The 18,848-nt window shown below is 36.4% G+C and overlaps 1 protein-coding gene across 2 annotated transcripts in view; it reads left to right on the forward strand.

The window, feature by feature from the left end:
* LOC127945935 (guanine nucleotide-binding protein G(olf) subunit alpha) overlaps positions 1 to 18,816 on the forward strand; it is a 23,787-nt gene extending 4,971 nt beyond the window's left edge. Inside the window, exons 1-12 of one of the 2 annotated variants that reach the window (XM_052542136.1) lie at positions 1,214 to 1,920; positions 2,095 to 2,167; positions 2,988 to 3,042; positions 3,142 to 3,261; positions 5,918 to 6,015; positions 14,516 to 14,570; positions 14,676 to 14,749; positions 14,864 to 14,922; positions 15,309 to 15,429; positions 15,536 to 15,666; positions 15,901 to 15,968; positions 17,011 to 18,816. In XM_052542136.1, coding sequence (XP_052398096.1) covers positions 1,782 to 1,920; positions 2,095 to 2,167; positions 2,988 to 3,042; positions 3,142 to 3,261; positions 5,918 to 6,015; positions 14,516 to 14,570; positions 14,676 to 14,749; positions 14,864 to 14,922; positions 15,309 to 15,429; positions 15,536 to 15,666; positions 15,901 to 15,968; positions 17,011 to 17,157 — 1,140 coding nt within the window. In that variant the 5' untranslated portion in view covers positions 1,214 to 1,781 and the 3' untranslated portion in view covers positions 17,158 to 18,816. Of the gene's footprint in view, positions 1 to 1,213; positions 1,921 to 2,094; positions 2,168 to 2,987; positions 3,043 to 3,141; positions 3,262 to 5,917; positions 6,016 to 14,515; positions 14,571 to 14,675; positions 14,750 to 14,863; positions 14,923 to 15,308; positions 15,430 to 15,535; positions 15,667 to 15,900; positions 15,969 to 17,010 lie in introns of those variants that run through there. The other variant, XM_052542135.1, reaches the window with a different exon arrangement.
* The last annotated feature ends 32 nt before the right edge of the window (positions 18,817 to 18,848 follow it).

Here is an 18,848-nt window from a genome sequence, read left to right on the forward strand (position 1 = left end):
TGAGCTTTAGGCCAGAAACATACATGTAGATTTTGTGTTGGATTAAATACGTGCATCAACACTTTTGCCAAAAACTCTTCCATCTATTTTAGTTTAGTGAAACAAATTGGTATAGTTTTGCAATACTTCTAGATTGTGAGAGGAGTTTGATTAAAATTGGTTTAATGAAAAAAAAAGGTGAGCACAACTATCACACATAAATTATTATGAGATATGATATTATAGAATTTCTACAGAGTGGGTTCTGTATGAACAATACTTTACATGATGATTCTGCAATGTTTAAATATTGTCATCTTATTTAGTCAATTTCCTAACCTAAAGGGCCTAAAGTTTTTTTTTTTTTTTGCCTACATTTATATAATTTTGCACATTTGCATAAATATATTGTTATATTAATTTACAACAACACTACATTTCTAAATATTAACGTCATTTAAAATACTTAAACCACAAATGATTTTTCTATACTGTCATACCCATTTGAGCCACTAGGAGACATTTTCTTATATATTTTGACCTTGCATACAGTATCTCAATGCAAGAGTTGATGTGCTTGGAAAAATGCTTTTACATTTTTCTTCATAATTTGAAACCATGTTAAAATGTATATGCAAGGATGGTGCATATTTCATGGTTTACCAAAGTTATTAAAGGGACAGTTCACCCAAAAATGAAAATTCTGTCATTCTTTACTCACCCTCATTTCGTTCCAAACCTGTATGAATTGCTTTCTTATGTTGAACGTAAAGAAGATATTTTGAAGATTGCTGTTAATCAAACAGTTCCCATAGTAGGAAAATAAATATTATGGAAGTCAATGGGAACCACCAACTGTTTGATTACCAGCAATCTTCAAAATGTCTTATTTTATGTTCAACATAAGAAAGCAACTCATACATGTTTTGAACAAAATGAGGTTGAGTGAATAATGACAGAATTTCATTTTTGGGTGAACTATCCCTTTAAAGGTTTAACAAAACACCCGTCAGTTTACATAAATTTAAAAGCTATTTATAGACGTTTTATGAGAAGTGAAAGTCATGTGTTCTTAAGTATAAAATAGGAGAACTTTAGTATGCTAAATAGTGTGCTAAAATAGTCGGTATAATAACAGAACAAAGCTCCCAGTCAGTAGTCAGGTCGGCTGGATTTAGAGGGACAACTTTCAGTTTGTCAGGCTGAGAGACCTTAAACCATTTAAGACCTGCAAAACCAGCTTAGACCGGTTTAAGATGTTTTTTTCCCCTCAGTATAAACCTGACAGACTTTGAGACCTAGTCATTCAGCTGCTACAATGTCACATTCGCTACACTTTACAGTGTAACATTCTTTTCCTCAAGTTGTTACGTCGAAACGTTCGATCTCGTCCGTCAGCGCTACTTTGTAACAGTTTTCCTGGTTCTTAACGGCCATTACCAGGTGTGACCGACAGAGGCAGTGCTGAGTTACAGACTACAGCAGAGATACAGGCAGAGAATATCACACAGAAAAATACAGAGAGGGCGAGAGAACAGAAGAGAAGGGAAGAGCGCCTGGCAGGGGCTCACAGAGACCCCCAGATCCAGACGCAAGTTCTTATCCCACCTTACTGACCGAAATGTGATCGGTTTCATCAATCCCATCGCCTGAATGACGCCCGGGCTGCTTGAGACGTTGTAGCAGGGAGGAGAAACAAAACCCTTTCCCCCTGTCTATTGTGGATAATTTTCTCTCTTTGGAATCGGAATTGGATTGATCGTTCATAAGATCAGCGCGCAGATTGGCTTCGAGGGAGTAAGATGGGGTGTTTGGGGGGCAGTAAAACCGAAGACCAGCGCATCGACGAGAAAACACAGCGAGAGGCCAACAAGAAAATAGAGAAACAGTTGCAAAAAGAGCGACAGGCTTATAAAGCCACACATCGACTGTTGTTGTTGGGTAAGAGGAGACTCGAGGCGTTATTTCCGACATACGAGGTTGTTTTCAAACGCACCGTGTTTGACAGCTCAGTCTGGCATGTCGGATTGTACATATGAAGAACACACACCATGCTATCTGAAGTACTATCTGGGAGACTTTGCATGTATTCACACGGCTGTGTTTGCTTCCTAGGTGCTGGGGAATCGGGGAAAAGCACTATCGTGAAGCAGATGAGAATTCTTCACGTCAACGGGTTTAATGCGGAGTGAGTATCTGTTTACTGTACTGATGTCACATATGTGCATGTGAGGGCTGGGCCCTGTCTTCAGCCTCGGCATGGCGAAGGAAACCCTCATACATGCTGAAGCAGATTGTGATGTAGCACTACATGCTATCAGCTAGTGCTTCACTGCAACATCACCGTTATGTGCTCATACAGATTCTGTACGCAAGTAAAGCATGAGTGAGAAGTGCGTAAGATCACAGAGTCACAGACTGAATGTTCAGCAGGCCTCTCAAAGTTTTTGCATCCTGATATAACATATCTAGATATTCTGTGCAACTGTGTCTAGCTCAAAACTGCTTTTATGTTGATAAGAGAGCACCGTAAAAGTAGTTCATATGACTCGTGCATTACATTTTTCAAGTCTTCTGAAGTCATATGATAGGTTTGTGCCAGGAAGAGGCTGACATTCAAATCGTTAGTTACTTAAGGCCTTTCCGTTCACTCTAGCTCTCAAATTTCATTCTCGGTTTCATGACACGTCAAGTTTTGGCTTTGGCAAGGCTTGGAATATGGTTCGCAAATTATATAGTTTGTGTCATTTTGAGAGCTTGACAGTTGTGGTCGTTTTGAGCTGTCACTGTGTGGAAGAGAGCTGAGTGAAGATTCTCTGAAATATCTCATTTTGTGTTCCACAGAAGAAGAAAAAAATTTGTAATGACATGAGGGTGATTAAATAGGCCTAATGGCAAAAATGATATACATACCAGTAGTAGGAAATTTGAAATTCTGTCTTGCAGTTTATTTATTTTATAAAATATTTTTCTGTCTTTTAATCAGTTTTAAATGTTTTCACATACAGGGAAAAGAAACAGAAAATTCAAGACATTCGCAAAAACGTGAAGGACGCCATCGTGGTGAGTGAGCCGCTCTCATTCCTGATTTAGTTTCTACAAGTTGTTTTCTAGATCTAATCTCGGTCTCATGGCTCATAACTCTTTGGTTTTTATTTCTAGACCATAGTGTCTGCAATGAGCACTTTAATACCACCCGTCCCGCTCGCCAATCCAGAGGACCAGTTTAGGATCGACTATATCAAAAGCATAGCGCCGCTCTCTGACTTTGATTACACACAGGTAAGGAACCTCGTTTTCAGAATTTACCCAAGATGCTTTGAATGACATTTGAATCTGTGTAAGCGTTTTTGAACCGCTTACCGAGAAGTTTTTATATGAGTCTTTTGATTTCTGAAAATACCAATTGTTGCAGGATCTTTTGAAATCATGTACTTGAGGAGAAGTACCTGCTACTAACTGAAAGTTTGAGTATGTTACTGATGAAAGTTACTTTGTGGGAATGCAGATACTGACTGCTTTGTTGTTGTTTGACTGCAGTTTAATGGGTGGTAGATTTTACAATTTTTTTACAGTGAGAATAAAAATTAGTCTTCTATGGAGTTCTAGCATTTCTAGCAAACACCTAAAATATAAAATACATTACAGACATGCTTGATTATTATGTAGATGTGTTTTCATTTTTAGTGTTTAGTGTATATTTATACATTTTTGACAATAGTTAAAATATTGTAATTATATAAAAAAGTAGTTAAATACTGTATTTTTTTACATTTTGCTTATTGTAATATGTTTAGCATGTTGGTATATGATAGCTTATGTTCTGTTTGTACTTTTTCATATATTGTTGTTGCATCTGTGGTTTGCCAGCACATTAGGTTATGTTAAATTATAGGTTTTTGTGGGATATTTTGGGTTTGTGTAGTATTTAATCTCCAGATTGACTAATCCAGGAGACCTTGACTAATCCACGGACAGAGAAGGTTTTCACATTAAATTAATTTGTATCAATTGCTTTAGTTGTCAGTTGACTGAGTGTAATTCAGGACAAAGATACAAATATGTGACCTGGTTTCTTTTACACCAAAAATCATTAGGATATTAAGTAAAGATCATGTTCCACGAAGGTATTTTGTACATTTCCTACCGTAAATGTGTAACAACAAAATTTTTGATTAGTAATATGCATTGCTAAGAATTAATTTAGACAACTTTAAAGGTGATTTTTTTTTGCATTTTTCAAAAAGTTGTATCTCTGCCAAATATTGTCTGATCTTAATAAACCATACATCAATGGAAAGATTATTTATTCATCTGTCAGGTGATTTATGAATCTCAATTTATGACTGGTTTTGTGGTCCAGGGTCACATGTAGTTGCATTTTAAAGTGAATGAAACTTGTAATTTAGACATTTTGTGTTTCTTAAAGTAGCTGTGTGTTTTATCCCCAGGTTGACATAGGCTCACTGAAACTGATATTTGTGCCAGTCACTAGAAGACACTGAAGTCATGGATAAATTGTCACTGTCCTTTTCTCAGCTTTGCTTGTTTCAGAGTATCAAGTGAAAACTTTGGAATTGGGTTGTCCAGGGGAATTTTCAGTGGAATAAGTAGAATTCCATCCGATCTGGCGGAATCAAACTGAAACTGACACTAATTCTAAACTGTAGAAGTTCTCCGTCGTGCTGATTCTGTTTGTTTCTACTGTGCTTACATTTTGTTTGGTTGGCATTAAACCGTGTGCAGCGGGGTCAGTTATGTTATTATTATTTTGTTGTGGTATTCTAGCACATTTAAGGTTTTTTTGGAAAATTTGGACAGTGATATGGCAGATGTCTTGACTTTTGGTTGCACAAATGTTGGCTCTGTGTTTTCAGACTATTTTCAGACGGTGTGGTTTCCGCTGAAATGGAGATCTGTAATTAGACAGTTTTAGACCACAGATCTTCTTTCAGCTCCTGGATTTCTCTTTAATTAATTAATGGCAGATCTTTTCTCACACATGAATTCATCAATTTGAGAATGTTGGTACGGTTGGATTGTAAATACTGGAAAATCCAGAACGTTCACTCCTTATTTAGTGAGTAATTTGTGGTTTACTCTTAGGTTCAACAGGTGATAGATGCAATAATGATTGCTGACATGTATTATTGGTTGATCTTAAAGGAATATTTCACCCAACAATAACAATTTGTATTTAAAATGTATTCTCCTCTCAGGCCATCCAGGATGTAGATGATGTTGTTTCTTTGTCATATAGCATTACATCACTTGCTGACCATTGGATCCTCTGCAGTGAATGGGTGCCGTCAGAATGAGAGTCCAAACTGATGGACTGGAGCGATGTGGATTGATTGTGGATTATCTGTGATGTTTTTATCAGCTGTTTGGACTCGCATTCTGACGGCACCCATTCTGACGCCACAGAGGATTCATTGATGATCAAGTGATGTAATGCTACATTTCTGAAGAAACAAGCTCATCCGTAAAAGTGACAGCTTTGTACCTTTTTTTCTAAAATAGCAGTTCAGGAAATAGATTGCATTTTTTAAATGATATTTGGCTTTAACTCTTGAGAAGTCATTGACTGTAAATGTTAATAAAGCTAATAAAAAGGTATATTTCAGTAAATTATGTAAAGTTGCAAACAAGTGGAAAAAAAGACTTGCATGATGAGATGTGCTCGGAGCAGCGACGGGCCGGTGTGATTCGTCAGTCTGTTTCAAGAACAGCCTAAAGGCTTTTAACCAAAACACATTTTCTGAATGTAGCTGCAATTATCTAGTGGTATCAGTTCAAGAAATATATTTTAAATGAAGAAAAGAGGCAATAGTTCTAAAAATGATTGCTAGTGCTATTAAAATTCAGTCACTTTGGCATGCAAGTGCTCTACATTTGTGAGAAATTGTTGTTTTAAAGATGTTTGTATTCTCCACAGGAGTTTTTCGATCATGCGAAGAAGCTCTGGGATGATGAAGGCGTTAAGGCATGTTATGAGCGCTCCAACGAATATCAACTAATCGACTGTGCGCATTAGTAAGTATAAGCTTGATTGGACTTTACCTGGTATCTGTGTCATGATGGCGACTTTTGGTTTGGTTTTGTGAACTGCCATTATTCGAATTGTATCAGGTTTTTTAAGAGTTGCTTCTTGCTTGAGTTGCAGCTACCAAAAAAAAATGGATTTAAGAATTAAACAAAAGCGTATTGTATTCCCCTGCTGATAGTTATTAAAATAGGTTGCATAATTGTTTGCACTGTTTAGTGGTTCTGTTTATTTGTATGGTGGTCAGTCATTTGAGTTTACTGATGTTTCCAACAGAATAGCTTAACTGTGCAGCTGTTATAGTGTGAATCTATGTTCAGTGAACACAGCTGGACCTGCATGGGCATGTATATTTTTAATGTTTTTTTACATAAGTCTCTTGTGCTCATCAAGGCTGCATTCTTTGATCAAAAAAAGAGTAAAAGCAGCGATACTTGTGCAATATTATTACTATGAAAAATAACTAGTCTCTGTTTTAATATATTTTAAGAGTAATTTATTCCTGTGATGCACAGCTGTATTTTCTGCATCATTACTCCAGTGTCACATGATCCTTCAGAATTCATTCAAATCTGCCGTTCAAGAAACGTTTATTATTTTCAAATGCCAAAAGAACAGCATTTCTTTGAAATATAAATCTTTTGTAACATCACTGTCAGTTTTTATTCATTTAATGCATCCTTGTTGAATAAAAGATGTACTAAAAACATACTAACCTCAAATTTTTGAACAGGTGCTTATTGTGGCACTGATTTGGATTAGTTACCCATCAACCGTCTAGTTGATTAGTAAGGCAAACTAGTTTTTAAAAAGAACTTGGTTTGAAGTCACTGTGCTTTAGATGTTAGATGCATCTGTAAATCAGGGTCAGGTAAACCTGAAACCAGTTCAGGCAACTAAACAACTAGTCTGTTTTGGAAATATGTAGTTTTGCACATCCTTTGAAGGAACGTGTCTGATCAGGCTCAGATGAACTGGAAACCAGCCGGTTTATTCAGCGCTTCCTTAAGACATTCAGGCAACCCACTAAAAACAGGTTAAATATATATAGAAGGTTCTTTGCATCTGGAGATTGTAGGTACACAAACAGTCAGTTGTCGTCCACTGGTGGCTTTTTTAGGCCAGTGCTGGCGTTTCTCCTGTGTAACAGTGGCCATGTGTCAGGTATGAAAGCAGGAGGAGGATGGTCAGGTCATGGGAGTTGGTCAGCCGCTTGGTAAGACACAGATAGCATCACCAGCTAGTGCAGTGCCTGACAAATAATGGCGACTGTTGTCTCTCAGTCAGAAACGGCCCGGAGATACTCCGAGGATCATACAGACACCCGGCTGCTCTCAATACAGGCTTGTTCTTTGTGGAAGACTTTTACAATACTGAGAACTCCTCTGTTATACAATTTCAAATCCGTGTCTGCTCAAATGTGTTTGCTGTGATCCAGGAGTGGATGGTATTTGAGAAAGTTTTAAGATAAATCTACTTGCATTCAGGTTCTTTATTTTTTTGAAAGTTATAGTTAGTGGTGTTCGATCTCCCACACAAGATTTTGTGCTACGGCTGCACAATTAACTGGAATTTGAAACCAAAATTGCAATATGACTTAAAAGGGTTAAAGGTTATGATACTTAAGAATCTCAGAGATGATTTGCTGGAAATAGTGTTCCACGTACTCCATCTTTACATCTGCTCTGAGTTTAAGTTGCTTTAATGTGCACTGGGGAACACAACACATGCCTCTTCACTATTTATAAGCTCTTATCAACAAAAGAGAAGCTTTAATTGCTTCCTGTCCTTTTCCAGCAAAATAAGTATTAGTTCAACTGTTGAAAAAAAAAAAAACTTAAGACACAAATATTAGTATTGTAATAAATGTTCGAATAAATTTAAAATTTTTATTATTATTGCATACAGTTGCATTTAAACAGCGAAATCAGGCATCAAAACATAACATAAAAAAGATGGGAAACTGTTTATTTGTTTTATTTTATGAAAACATGCCTCATAATTGATATACAGTACATTTGGTTAAAAAAATATTATTAAATGATTCACTACTGAGACTAAAAAAAAATATATATATATATATACACACACACACACACACACACAGATATGTATAATTGTCAAAATTCTTTTACAAAGGATTTTTTATTGTTTGTAAATTACATTTCGTAACTCAACCAGGAAGTAACGCTTCATAAGTGTCATAAAACTTTTATACTGTAGCTATTTATAATACCTTCAATACTCTACTTCTGTGCAGTATGTGATGTGAGGGTTTGATCGAGCGACTGCCCTTTGACCTGTGAGATCATTACACGATTGCGTGATCTGTCTGGGCTCGTTTCTGTTACCTATTCAATGCCTGTTATGGGCCTCAAAGAAAACGGATTACATATTAATGTCACACAATTACGTGTTTGTACGGAAGTGGGTCGGTGAGCCCGAGACCGTGCTGTTGTGATAGAGGACACTTCTACAGAAACAGTGAAAACAGCAGTCCGAGTGAGAGACCGAGAGAGAGAGAGAGAGAGAGAGAGAGAGATCCCAGTTGTGTGTGGCGCTGGTTCTGCAGGCCCGGCTGTATGGAGGTTGTGGTTGGGCTGTCTGTCCCCCTCCTCCCTCCGCCAGCGCTTATGTAAAGGAACAGCACAGCCGGGGCAAGCAGGAGCTATTAATAGCACAGACTGCAGCGCACTCACTGGTGGAGGGCGTCACGTGTGTGTGCGCGCGCTGCCGAATCAAAGGGAGTATCCCGGCAATGCGCGTAAACAAAGGAAGGTCAGAAAGAGAAGGTGAGGCGCAGAAAGGGCCTGTGTGTGTGTGGTTATACATATCAGAACTCACAAGAGCTTGAAGTGAAAAAACATTCACAGATATACAGTGGTGCGCTCGCTCTCGCTCTCTCTTCCTTCCTCTCGCTCTTCTTTTTTCTTACATAGATACACAAACAAACACGCACACGTGCAGTTGATAAAAATAGCAACAGATTATGAATTACATTTTTAGCATTTCGGGTTTCTGTTTTGTGAGTTTGCCAGCATTTCGCTAAAAATAGCACCGCACAACCGCTCAAACCTCCGAAAACCAAAAGTGATTATTAAACCATCATGGCATCATATTAAATACAGCTTTTTAATATGATTTACAACAGACAGATGTCTTGTGGCGAGTATGTAACTTCAATGTAAAGTATTTTTCAAAGTTGTAAATAAAACAAAGAAATAACTTTAAGTATAACTTATTGAAGTATGTTTTACAAGAAATACCTTGTACTTAGGCCTTTCATCTTAGAATTTCACATTTAATTGAGTGTTGCTTGTTTATTCTTTGTAATTATTTATGTAATTTACTAGCAATTTATGTTCGAAAATTATTTCTATGCATAATTCTGTATTGAGGTTAAGGTTTACAATAAGGTTTATTATTATTATTATTAATATGTATTTTTTCCCCCTCTTGTCTCACTGATTATTTTAGCAACTCTCTTTTTTTTAAAGGAATATTTTTTTTTACACCCCCCCCCCCCCCAGGGTCTAATTTACAGAATAATTATTCAAGCAACATTTTTATTTTGTGATAATATTTTTTTAAACGTTTTTTGCTGAAAAACAATGAAATTATGTGACTCATTTTCAATTAATTCAAACTAAGGACAACATTAATTAACACTAAAAAGAATATAAAACTAATTATCATTTGCATTCTTAAATTATATTTTAATTTGCATGTATGCATTTGACACATGCAAAACTTTGCTTTTTATTTTTTAGGTCGTGCATTTTCATGATCATGCATTGCTAGCACCTACAGGAATTTATGCCTTTCATTTATAGTTTGGGCTTTCCATTTAAAGTGCAATTAAATCTTTGCAACAAGTGAAAAGCAATACTCTGATATATGTACGTATGCATGCATGAGCATTAAACTGAAACCTGATCCTGGGCCTAAGCGAGACCCTGTGATCAGTACTGTCAAATTAGATTTTTTTAGTTTCATTTCATGCCTGCAGACCCAGATGCAGGGATTTTCACAGCTCAGACTCAAAAATGCAGAGTGTGTGGGTGTATGCAGAATGAGTTGCATTAAAGTTAAAGCAAACATTAAGATTTTTTTTTAAGATTTACAAGTCCAAACCTAATGCAGACTAGAAAATTGAAAATGTCTTAGACAAAATTCAAAAGTTTTTCCATTCTTGTCAGACTCTGTCCTCTGTTAACATTTTCAACATTGCACTCAATAGAGCATGTGAAACGTGTTCAAACATTCCCATATTGTTCCGTGTGTGAACTGGATTTACTGGTTTTGGAATGACTCCAGGGACAACTTCCCTGCTTTCTGGTCTAGAATCTAACTCGTGTTCCTAAACAGCGAACAAAGCACCCACTGAGTACAATCTGGGCATGATTATCTTATCTTATCTTATATCTCATCTGTGGTACTGAACATTCTCCAGACTCGGAAAAACCAGGATGATAAATCGGATTAACAGCGTGAGAGATGTTATTTTCAGCACAAGAGCAACCAAGGGAGATGAAATAAAAACATGTAAATAAACACACACAAATTAAAAGAACTATTGTAAATTGGATAATTGATGATAATTTCTGAAATCTGATTGGTTAAGCCAGTGTATTATTGTGTAAAAACTTTTACAATATATGTGACCCTGGACTCTGGAGCACAAATCCAGTCTTGTAGGGGTCAAAATTTATCGATTTTTCTTTAATGCCAAAAATCATTAGGATTTTAAGTAAAGATCATGTTCCATGAAGATAATTTCTACTGTAAATGTATCCAAAACCTTATTTATGATTAGTAATATGCATTGCTAAGAATTCATTTGGACAACATCAAAGGCAATTTTCTCTATATTGAGTTTTTTTTTTTTGCACCCTCAGATTCCAGATTTTCAAATAGTTGTATCTCAACCAAATATTGTCTGATGCTTATAAACCATACATCAATGTAAATGTTATTATGACTGGTTTTGTGGTCCAGGGTCACATGTATGCTATATAAAATTACTATATAATATATAACAAATTTTATACTTTTGTTTAAACAAATAAAAAGGGTTTCAGTTTAGCTTTACTGTGATGAAGTTCAATGTATCTTGATTAGTTCTTAGTCATGGAATGTTTTAGTTGCCGTGCCGTTTTTGTTCTGTCTAAATCAACCAGTGGAATTTGTTTGGATTGTTCTTCTTCAACCTTTGTGTCAACACTGATCCTATATGTACAACATTTAATATGTGCAAAACGGCACAAGACGGAGGTGGGGGCTTGCTGCACACATCTTGTCAATACTGTACGTATCCTTGATGGCAGATAGACAGCCTGTCACACAAACACCTCCTCAGCCGCCCGATGCTGGTAAAAAGCTATTTATATACTCCTGAGATGTATAGCCAGTGTTTTTGTGTGCTCTGCTCACATTGAGAGAAAGGTAGTTTTGGTTGATTCTCAGAGAGATCACTGTATTGTAGTTCGTTAGGGAGGTTTAATACAGCCGAGACATCTAGAGGGCAACATTGGAAATGCATTAACATGCTCAGTTAAATGTAGGTATAGTATATAGAGATGCATCAGTTGTATGAATGCTTTATGAATCGGCTCATGCCAAAGATGTGTTTGATACAGAAGAAGGCCTAGGGGTGTAAGAAAATATCGATACACGTATCGCGGTATTTTGTTTGGCGATACTGTATTGATTCTCAAAAACGTAATATCGCTATAAAAAAAAGAAAAAATCATGGCAATTGTTTAGTTTCAAGTTTATTTCCCGACCACTGGAAGACAGTCTTCATCTCTGTACAAATCCTGAGTGACAGGAAATACTAGTATTACTATTAGAGCACGCCACTAATGTTAGCGTTAAAGTTGTTCGCTGCTAGTAATGGAGGGTGAAAGATTTTTTTTACAAAGCTGAAGTGTGCCGTCATTTTGTGATAACGTCCACTGTTGCACTGGCGCCGCCGAGGCTGCAGTTTCTCTCATTTTAGGGGCGTTTTATGGAGTGGTTGCGTCGCGGTTTTTGTTTAGTTTGATGTTTGACATTCATTATTTGTCTTGTTTTTGGCCAATTAAACTCTTTGTGGCTGTTATGTTTTGAGCCCAAACTAACTCAGATAGTTGTAAATCTATGCCCTTTACGTTGCATAAGGCTTAATTTCTAGGAAAAAAAAAAATGAACAATTAACCATTTAAATTAATTAAACAATTTAACTACATGACATAATAATATAAAACCAATAGTAAAATGTTCAGAAAAACATCCCTGTTATTGCACAGAGTTCTGACACCGTTTGAGATAAAGCTATTAAACCAACTGTATTATATTATATAATGCACAAGGCTTGGTTTTTCAGATTATGCTTTTATTGTTTTTGTATTGTTTTATTTTATTAAAGGATCCTGCAAGCACTTTAGTTTAACCCCCTTTACTGATAATGCACAAAAAGTACTTTAATAACATTGAATGTTACAGGGACTGATTATTACAAATGCAGATCCCACTGAGTTCTGGTTAAACAATTTTAATGTATTTATTAATGTTAAGATTAGCATATGGTGGCATTTTTAATGACAGCTTTCCTTACAATATATACTATTCCTAAAATAAGAAATATCCCAATATAGCGCCTTGCTTACAGTATCGCAGTGTATCGGAATATATCGTATTGCAACCCATGTATCGTGATACATATCGTATCGCCAGATTCTTGGCCATACACAGCCCTAAGCATCTGCAGCTGACAAGCAGGAGTTGTTGTCATTCAGTGTGTTTATTATGAGTGAGATCGAGTGCTGGATTTTGTGCTTTGTAATGTTTTGCTGACTGGTTGTTATCAGTTTTTAAATACAACGATGTTCAAATGAAGACAGTGAGTTCGCAGACAGTGTTCTTGTTCCCAGTCAGTTGTTTTTTACTCCATGCATCGCTGTCTGTTCTAATGAAACCACAAAACAAAATGTGAAGAAATGGGTCTCTGCTCGTGATATAAAATATACAATGTTCTGTAAGGTCAGATTAGAACCTGGACTCATCGCTCCTCACCACATAAAAAAAATAAAGTATAGAAAACATTCACCCAAGATTTTTTTAAAGATAATATAATCAGGTTCATTTGAAATCAATAATTAGAATGTATTATTTAATGTCAAGAATGTAATATATTGATTTATTTTAAATATATTTTTAAATTAAGTCTCTTATGTCCACCGAAGATTTAAAAAGTGATATTGTGAAATATTATTGAAATTTAAAATAATATAAAATATTTTAAAATAATACTATTTTAAATTATTATTTATTGTTTATTTACTCTTGTTTAATCAATTTTAACATTTGATTTATTCCAGTGATGCAAAGCTGTATTTTCAGCATCATTCCTCCAGTCTTCAGTGTCACGTGATCTTCAGAAATCATTTTAATGTGCTGATTTGCTGCTAAATTAAAACGTAAAAAAAAAAAAAAAAAAATTTTATTATTAATGCTGAAAACAGTTATGCCGTGATACATTTCCACGATTCTTTGATGAACGGAAAGTTCAGAACAACAGCATTTCTTTGAAATCTAAATCTTTTGTAACATTATAAATGTCTTTACTGTCACTTTTGGTCAGTTTAATGCATCCTTGATGAATAAAAGTATTCTTTCATATATATTATGACTTGACTTCAATGTGTTAGAAAGTAATGTCCTGATCATTAATTCATAATCATACTATGTTATACTTCACATCTGAAAGAAATGCTTCGATATCACATATCAATTAAAAGCAAGAGATCTCCACCTAAACCTAGTTTCCCTTTATTATTTAATCTTTTTTTGGGGGTAAATGTCGTTACAGATTGTCACAAGCTTGTGGGATGAGTCTATATTAGTCTCTGTTAGTGCTGATAGCACTAATATCACATGATTGTCACAGAGTGTTGGGCTCATATTCTGCCTTTCTGCAGGGAAGTAAGAGAAAGACATGGGCTTGTTATCTAACATACTTGCTGTAGGGATGCTTTCAGGGGTTCTTTCAGGTTCTGTGAATATATCTGATACAGCAACAGGTATCTAGACCTTCAAAAGAGCATTGTTGGAATAAGAGCGGTGGCTGTTTATTGATAGTTGTTGCCATTTTTAATAAAAAAGTCTGATATGATGAAAGTAAAAGTCACATTTGAGAGACAATGAAGCAGATTTGAAGGTGCTATTTAGTTTAAGATTCTTGGTGTTTGTATGTTGTGTTCGGGGTCAAGAAGATTTTATTTATTTATTTTATTATTTTTTTGTGTGTGTGTTTTTTTTTGTGTGTGTGTGAAAGAAATGCAGTAAGGATGCATTCAATTGATCAAAGTGGTCAGTAAATATAAATAAGATATTTAAAATAATTGTGAAATGTGAAAGGTTTCTAAAAAAAGAAAAAGTAAATTGTATAATGACATTTTATATATATTTGCTTTTTCTTCATGCTCTTCTTCATTTTTGTCTTCACAGCTTTCTTGACCGGATTGATGCAGTGAGACAAAGCGACTATACTCCAACAGACCAGGTACTGTTTCAGCTTTCTCTAGATGAGAGACTGCATGCGTTGAGACGTTTATTTTCATAAACTGTTTTCCTCTTACACACTTTCACTCAATCATTCTTCTTTCAGGACTTGCTTCGCTGCAGAGTGTTAACATCAGGGATTTTTGAGACACGATTTCAAGTTGACAAAGTCAACTTTCAGTGAGTCCTGTATTTACTGCAGTTGTGTTTCTGTTTGTAATGTCTTCACATGTCCACTAGAGGGACACATTTCACATCCTTCTACAGCCTCATGTCTCTGTTCTTCTCTTTCAGTATGTTTGATGTGGGAGGTCAGAGAGACGAAAGGAAAAAATGGATTCAGTGTTTTAATGGTAAATTGAGTTGAATGTTAAACACGTTTTGATGTGTGACCTTTAACAATCTCATCTCCTACTTAAAAGTGATAAATTAGTGTTATCATTTACTCAGCCTCATGTCATTCCAAACCTGTATGAGTTTCTTCTGCTGAACACAAAAGAAGATATTTCGAAGAATGTGAGTAACTCAACAGTTACCGGTAGCCATAGACTTCAATTGTATTTTTTTCCATACTGTGGAAGTCAGAGGTTACCGTCAACTGTTTGGCTACAAACATTCTTCAGAATATCTTCGTTTGTGAAGAAGAAAGAAACAACATTAGGATAAATAATTGATTTTAAGTAACATATCAGAAAATAAGAAGACACACTGATTCCACCAATGTGGTGCTGATTTGCAGACGTCACAGCGATCATCTTTGTGGTAGCGAGCAGCAGCTATAACATGGTCTTAAGGGAAGACAACAACACAAACAGGCTACGGGAAGCACTTGCTCTTTTTCGCAGTATCTGGAACAACAGGTAATGCCTTTATTTTCTTCTTCCTAGCATATTACTTGTTTTTGAGTGTAAGCACAAGCTTTACTGATCCCTGTCTCTGTCGGGTCTTTATTTCTTCTTTTCACAGATGGTTGCGGACGATTTCTGTCATATTGTTTCTAAACAAACAAGACATGCTGGCAGAGAAAGTATTAGCTGGGAAATCCAAAATTGAAGATTATTTCCCTGAATATGCTTCATACACCTTGCCTGATAAAGGTTAGGCTTTTCACCCAGACACACACCAATAAAGTCCCAGTAGTACTCAAATAGTGTAGTCCTAAAGTTTTAGTAGTTAGTTGATGAAAAGATGACTTGTGCAGTGTATCTGTGTGAGTTATTGAGTTGAACCGGAGATTCAGATTGGTCAAAACCAAGATCATGTAGTTTTGTGAACTGGATTCATGTGCAGGTCAGTGTATGTTAATCTGTCGAGCTTGTGCTCTCTTTCAGTAACTCCTGAAACCGGTGAAGACCCCAAAGTGACAAGAGCCAAGTATTTCATTCGGGACGAGTTTTTGGTAAGTATTGTCTTTTTGAAACACACAGATTAAACACAGGGTTTAGGTCGCTTCATTTAGTTTTGATTTTTCCTTCTTTCTTATAAGATGATGGAGGAAAACCCTGTTGAGTGGTAATTTGTAGACTAGCTATTGACCAATAATTGATTTTGTCAACATTTTTGACCAATATTTACTTTAAATAAGTAAACCAATATTTAGCGCCATACTGTGCCTCTCTAAACAATTCATATTTACCATGTGCTCATTTTTCAGCATTAAAGGGATAGTCTTATGGCGTTATTTCCCTGTCAAATATCTAGAGCGCATTATTGTAGCACGAAAGTACATTAATATAATGCGCGAGCACGAATCTCTCTCCTCGCTCGTGGAATATAATGTGAGGAGCGCGAATCTCGCTCGAGTAGAGAGATTTGCGCTCGCACATTATATTAATGTACTTTCACGCTACAATAATGCGCTCTTGACATTTGACAGGGAAATAATGCCATATAGTCTTTAATTAATCACCTTCATGTCGTTCCAAACCCGTAAGACCTTCGTTCATCTTCAGAACACAAATTAAGATATTTTTGATGAAATCCGAGAGCTTTCTGACCCTGCATAGACAGCAAGGGAACTACTATGTTCAAAGGTCCAGGAAAACACACATATATACATATATATCTGTGTGTGTGTGTGTTAAAACATCAGAGTTAAATTGTTCAATATTATTTAGGATTTATCAATCACAATTTTAACTCTAGTCACTGTATATGTTTTGTTTTAAGTAAAATCAGCCAAAACTGATAAAGAATGTTTGCTGTGGCGTTATTTCATGTACCTTTAAAAAAAACCCTCTACACTCAATTCAGACTTTGAAGATGGCAGAATATTGGCTGCATAGACACTGTCATTTAAACCTTGTTTAGCCTTAAAAAAGAATCTGGAAAAAGAAGATATATATTTGTTTCTTAAATGAATTTTACCTACAAAAAGTATGTGATTAATCATCAAAAAATGGTTGTAATCATTTGAAATCCCTTCTGAATTCTTTTCCCAGAGGATCAGTACAGAAAGCGGAGACGGCCGTCACTACTGTTACCCCCATTTCACATGTGCAGTGGACACGGAAAACATCCGCCGGGTCTTCAACGACTGCAGAGACATCATCCAGAGAATGCACCTGCGGCAGTACGAACTCTTGTGATCTCACTTTGACTCTTTATGAACGTGTCTCCAAACTCCCCCTGCCCTCACGAGGCCAAAACCGCAGACGAATACTACTGACGTTTGGCGCACCACCCTTCGGTTTTTAGATGTTTTATTTTAACTCATGATTCGGGGACGAAGAGGCTCGCTGGGTTCCCCTCCCCCCCACTCGTTTTTATTTGGATTGCCTTTATTTTTGCCATTCCATGAAGCCTCTGGCTACCTCCTTATTTTTTATTCAAATAAAAAAATGATTTCATCTTGTATATATGTATACGTGCTGGCGCCTGCCAGATTATGAAGATCACATCACCTTGTGACCTCCAGGAATCCTAGTCTCACACCTCGAACCTTGATCTTCTGGCCTACAGGGCTCTCTGCTGCTCTTTTTTTTTTCCGAACACTGAAGATCGCCTGTGGACAGGAGCGGGGATGGGGAGGCGGGCCGGGGGTTGTCGAACACTGGGAAAGCGAAGTGAATTAATGCACTTTTCCATCAGGTTTTGACTGACGTTTTTCTTTACAAAGATGGACACACAATGTAGCATCACATCATGAATTTCTGTCCCAATTAAGGCTGTGGACAGATCAGAGGATGGTGGGAGTGACCACGCCCTTTTTACGTGAAAGAGGCGGAGCCTTTGAAATGAGGAGGAGGGGCTCTGTGAAGAGGTGAGGAGGAGGAGGAGGGGCTACAGGAACATTGCTGAAGACTCGGTTTGGTTTTGGGAACATGATGGCGAAACATCTGCGAAAAGAAACGCCCCATTTTTTAACTTGTACAGACTGTGCAAGGGTGAATTTTTTTTTTTTTGCTTTCCTGTACAGACTATAAAATGTTATATTATTTTATACAACTTTATTGAAAGAGAGTAAAAAAATCTACTTGTAGATCTTTGTGCCTTGATTATGGCTGTACCTGTAAATGAAGCTGATACATTTGTTTTTGACTGCGCTGTACAGCTTGATGTCACCCCCGTCAGCAGAAGGGACTGTGGATGGGGACCTACTCTGTAGAGTTTAGTTTCTTTTTTCAGTTATTTGTTTGTTTTTCTGCTTTGTTTATAGAAAAAGAGAAAAAGTTCTTTATATAAAAAAAAAATATAGGAAAGAAAAATCTTAACCTGTATACATTATGCAAATCGACCCCCTTACCTGCGGTTATGATCAGACGAAACAGCACCATGCCTTTCTTCTTGTTTTCGTTTTCCATTTAATTTCAATTCTCAGCTTTAAAAACAGAAAGAGAGAAAAAGAAAGTTGAAGTGTCCAAAATCACAACCTGGTGTTGTTTTCAGAGACTCTTTTGGATATGAAGTATGTCTGAGAAAGATATTCACGTTTGTGTCTGTGAGTACGTGCGTGTTCACGTACAGGAGACAAACATTGAGCCACAGACGCATGACATTTGTGTTGTGTGTGTGCGCGCGCGTGTGTGAGAGTGTGTGTGCAAGAGTGCATTGTGTGCACTCTTTTATAAATGTGCGTACATGTAAATTTATAGGTCTATATAAATATATATGTACAATTCTACATGTTTAATTATGTGTGTGTTGGTGTATACATACATTCGTATGTATACAGTGAAGATGTGTACTTACACACATAGGTAAGCATGTCTAGAGTGAAATGAATAAATGAGAGTGCAATATTGAAAGCAACTGTACGTGTCCAACGATTTTCGCCATA

This window comes from Carassius gibelio, chromosome A24, assembly GCF_023724105.1.
Source record: "Carassius gibelio isolate Cgi1373 ecotype wild population from Czech Republic chromosome A24, carGib1.2-hapl.c, whole genome shotgun sequence".
Lineage (NCBI taxonomy): Eukaryota > Metazoa > Chordata > Actinopteri > Cypriniformes > Cyprinidae > Carassius > Carassius gibelio.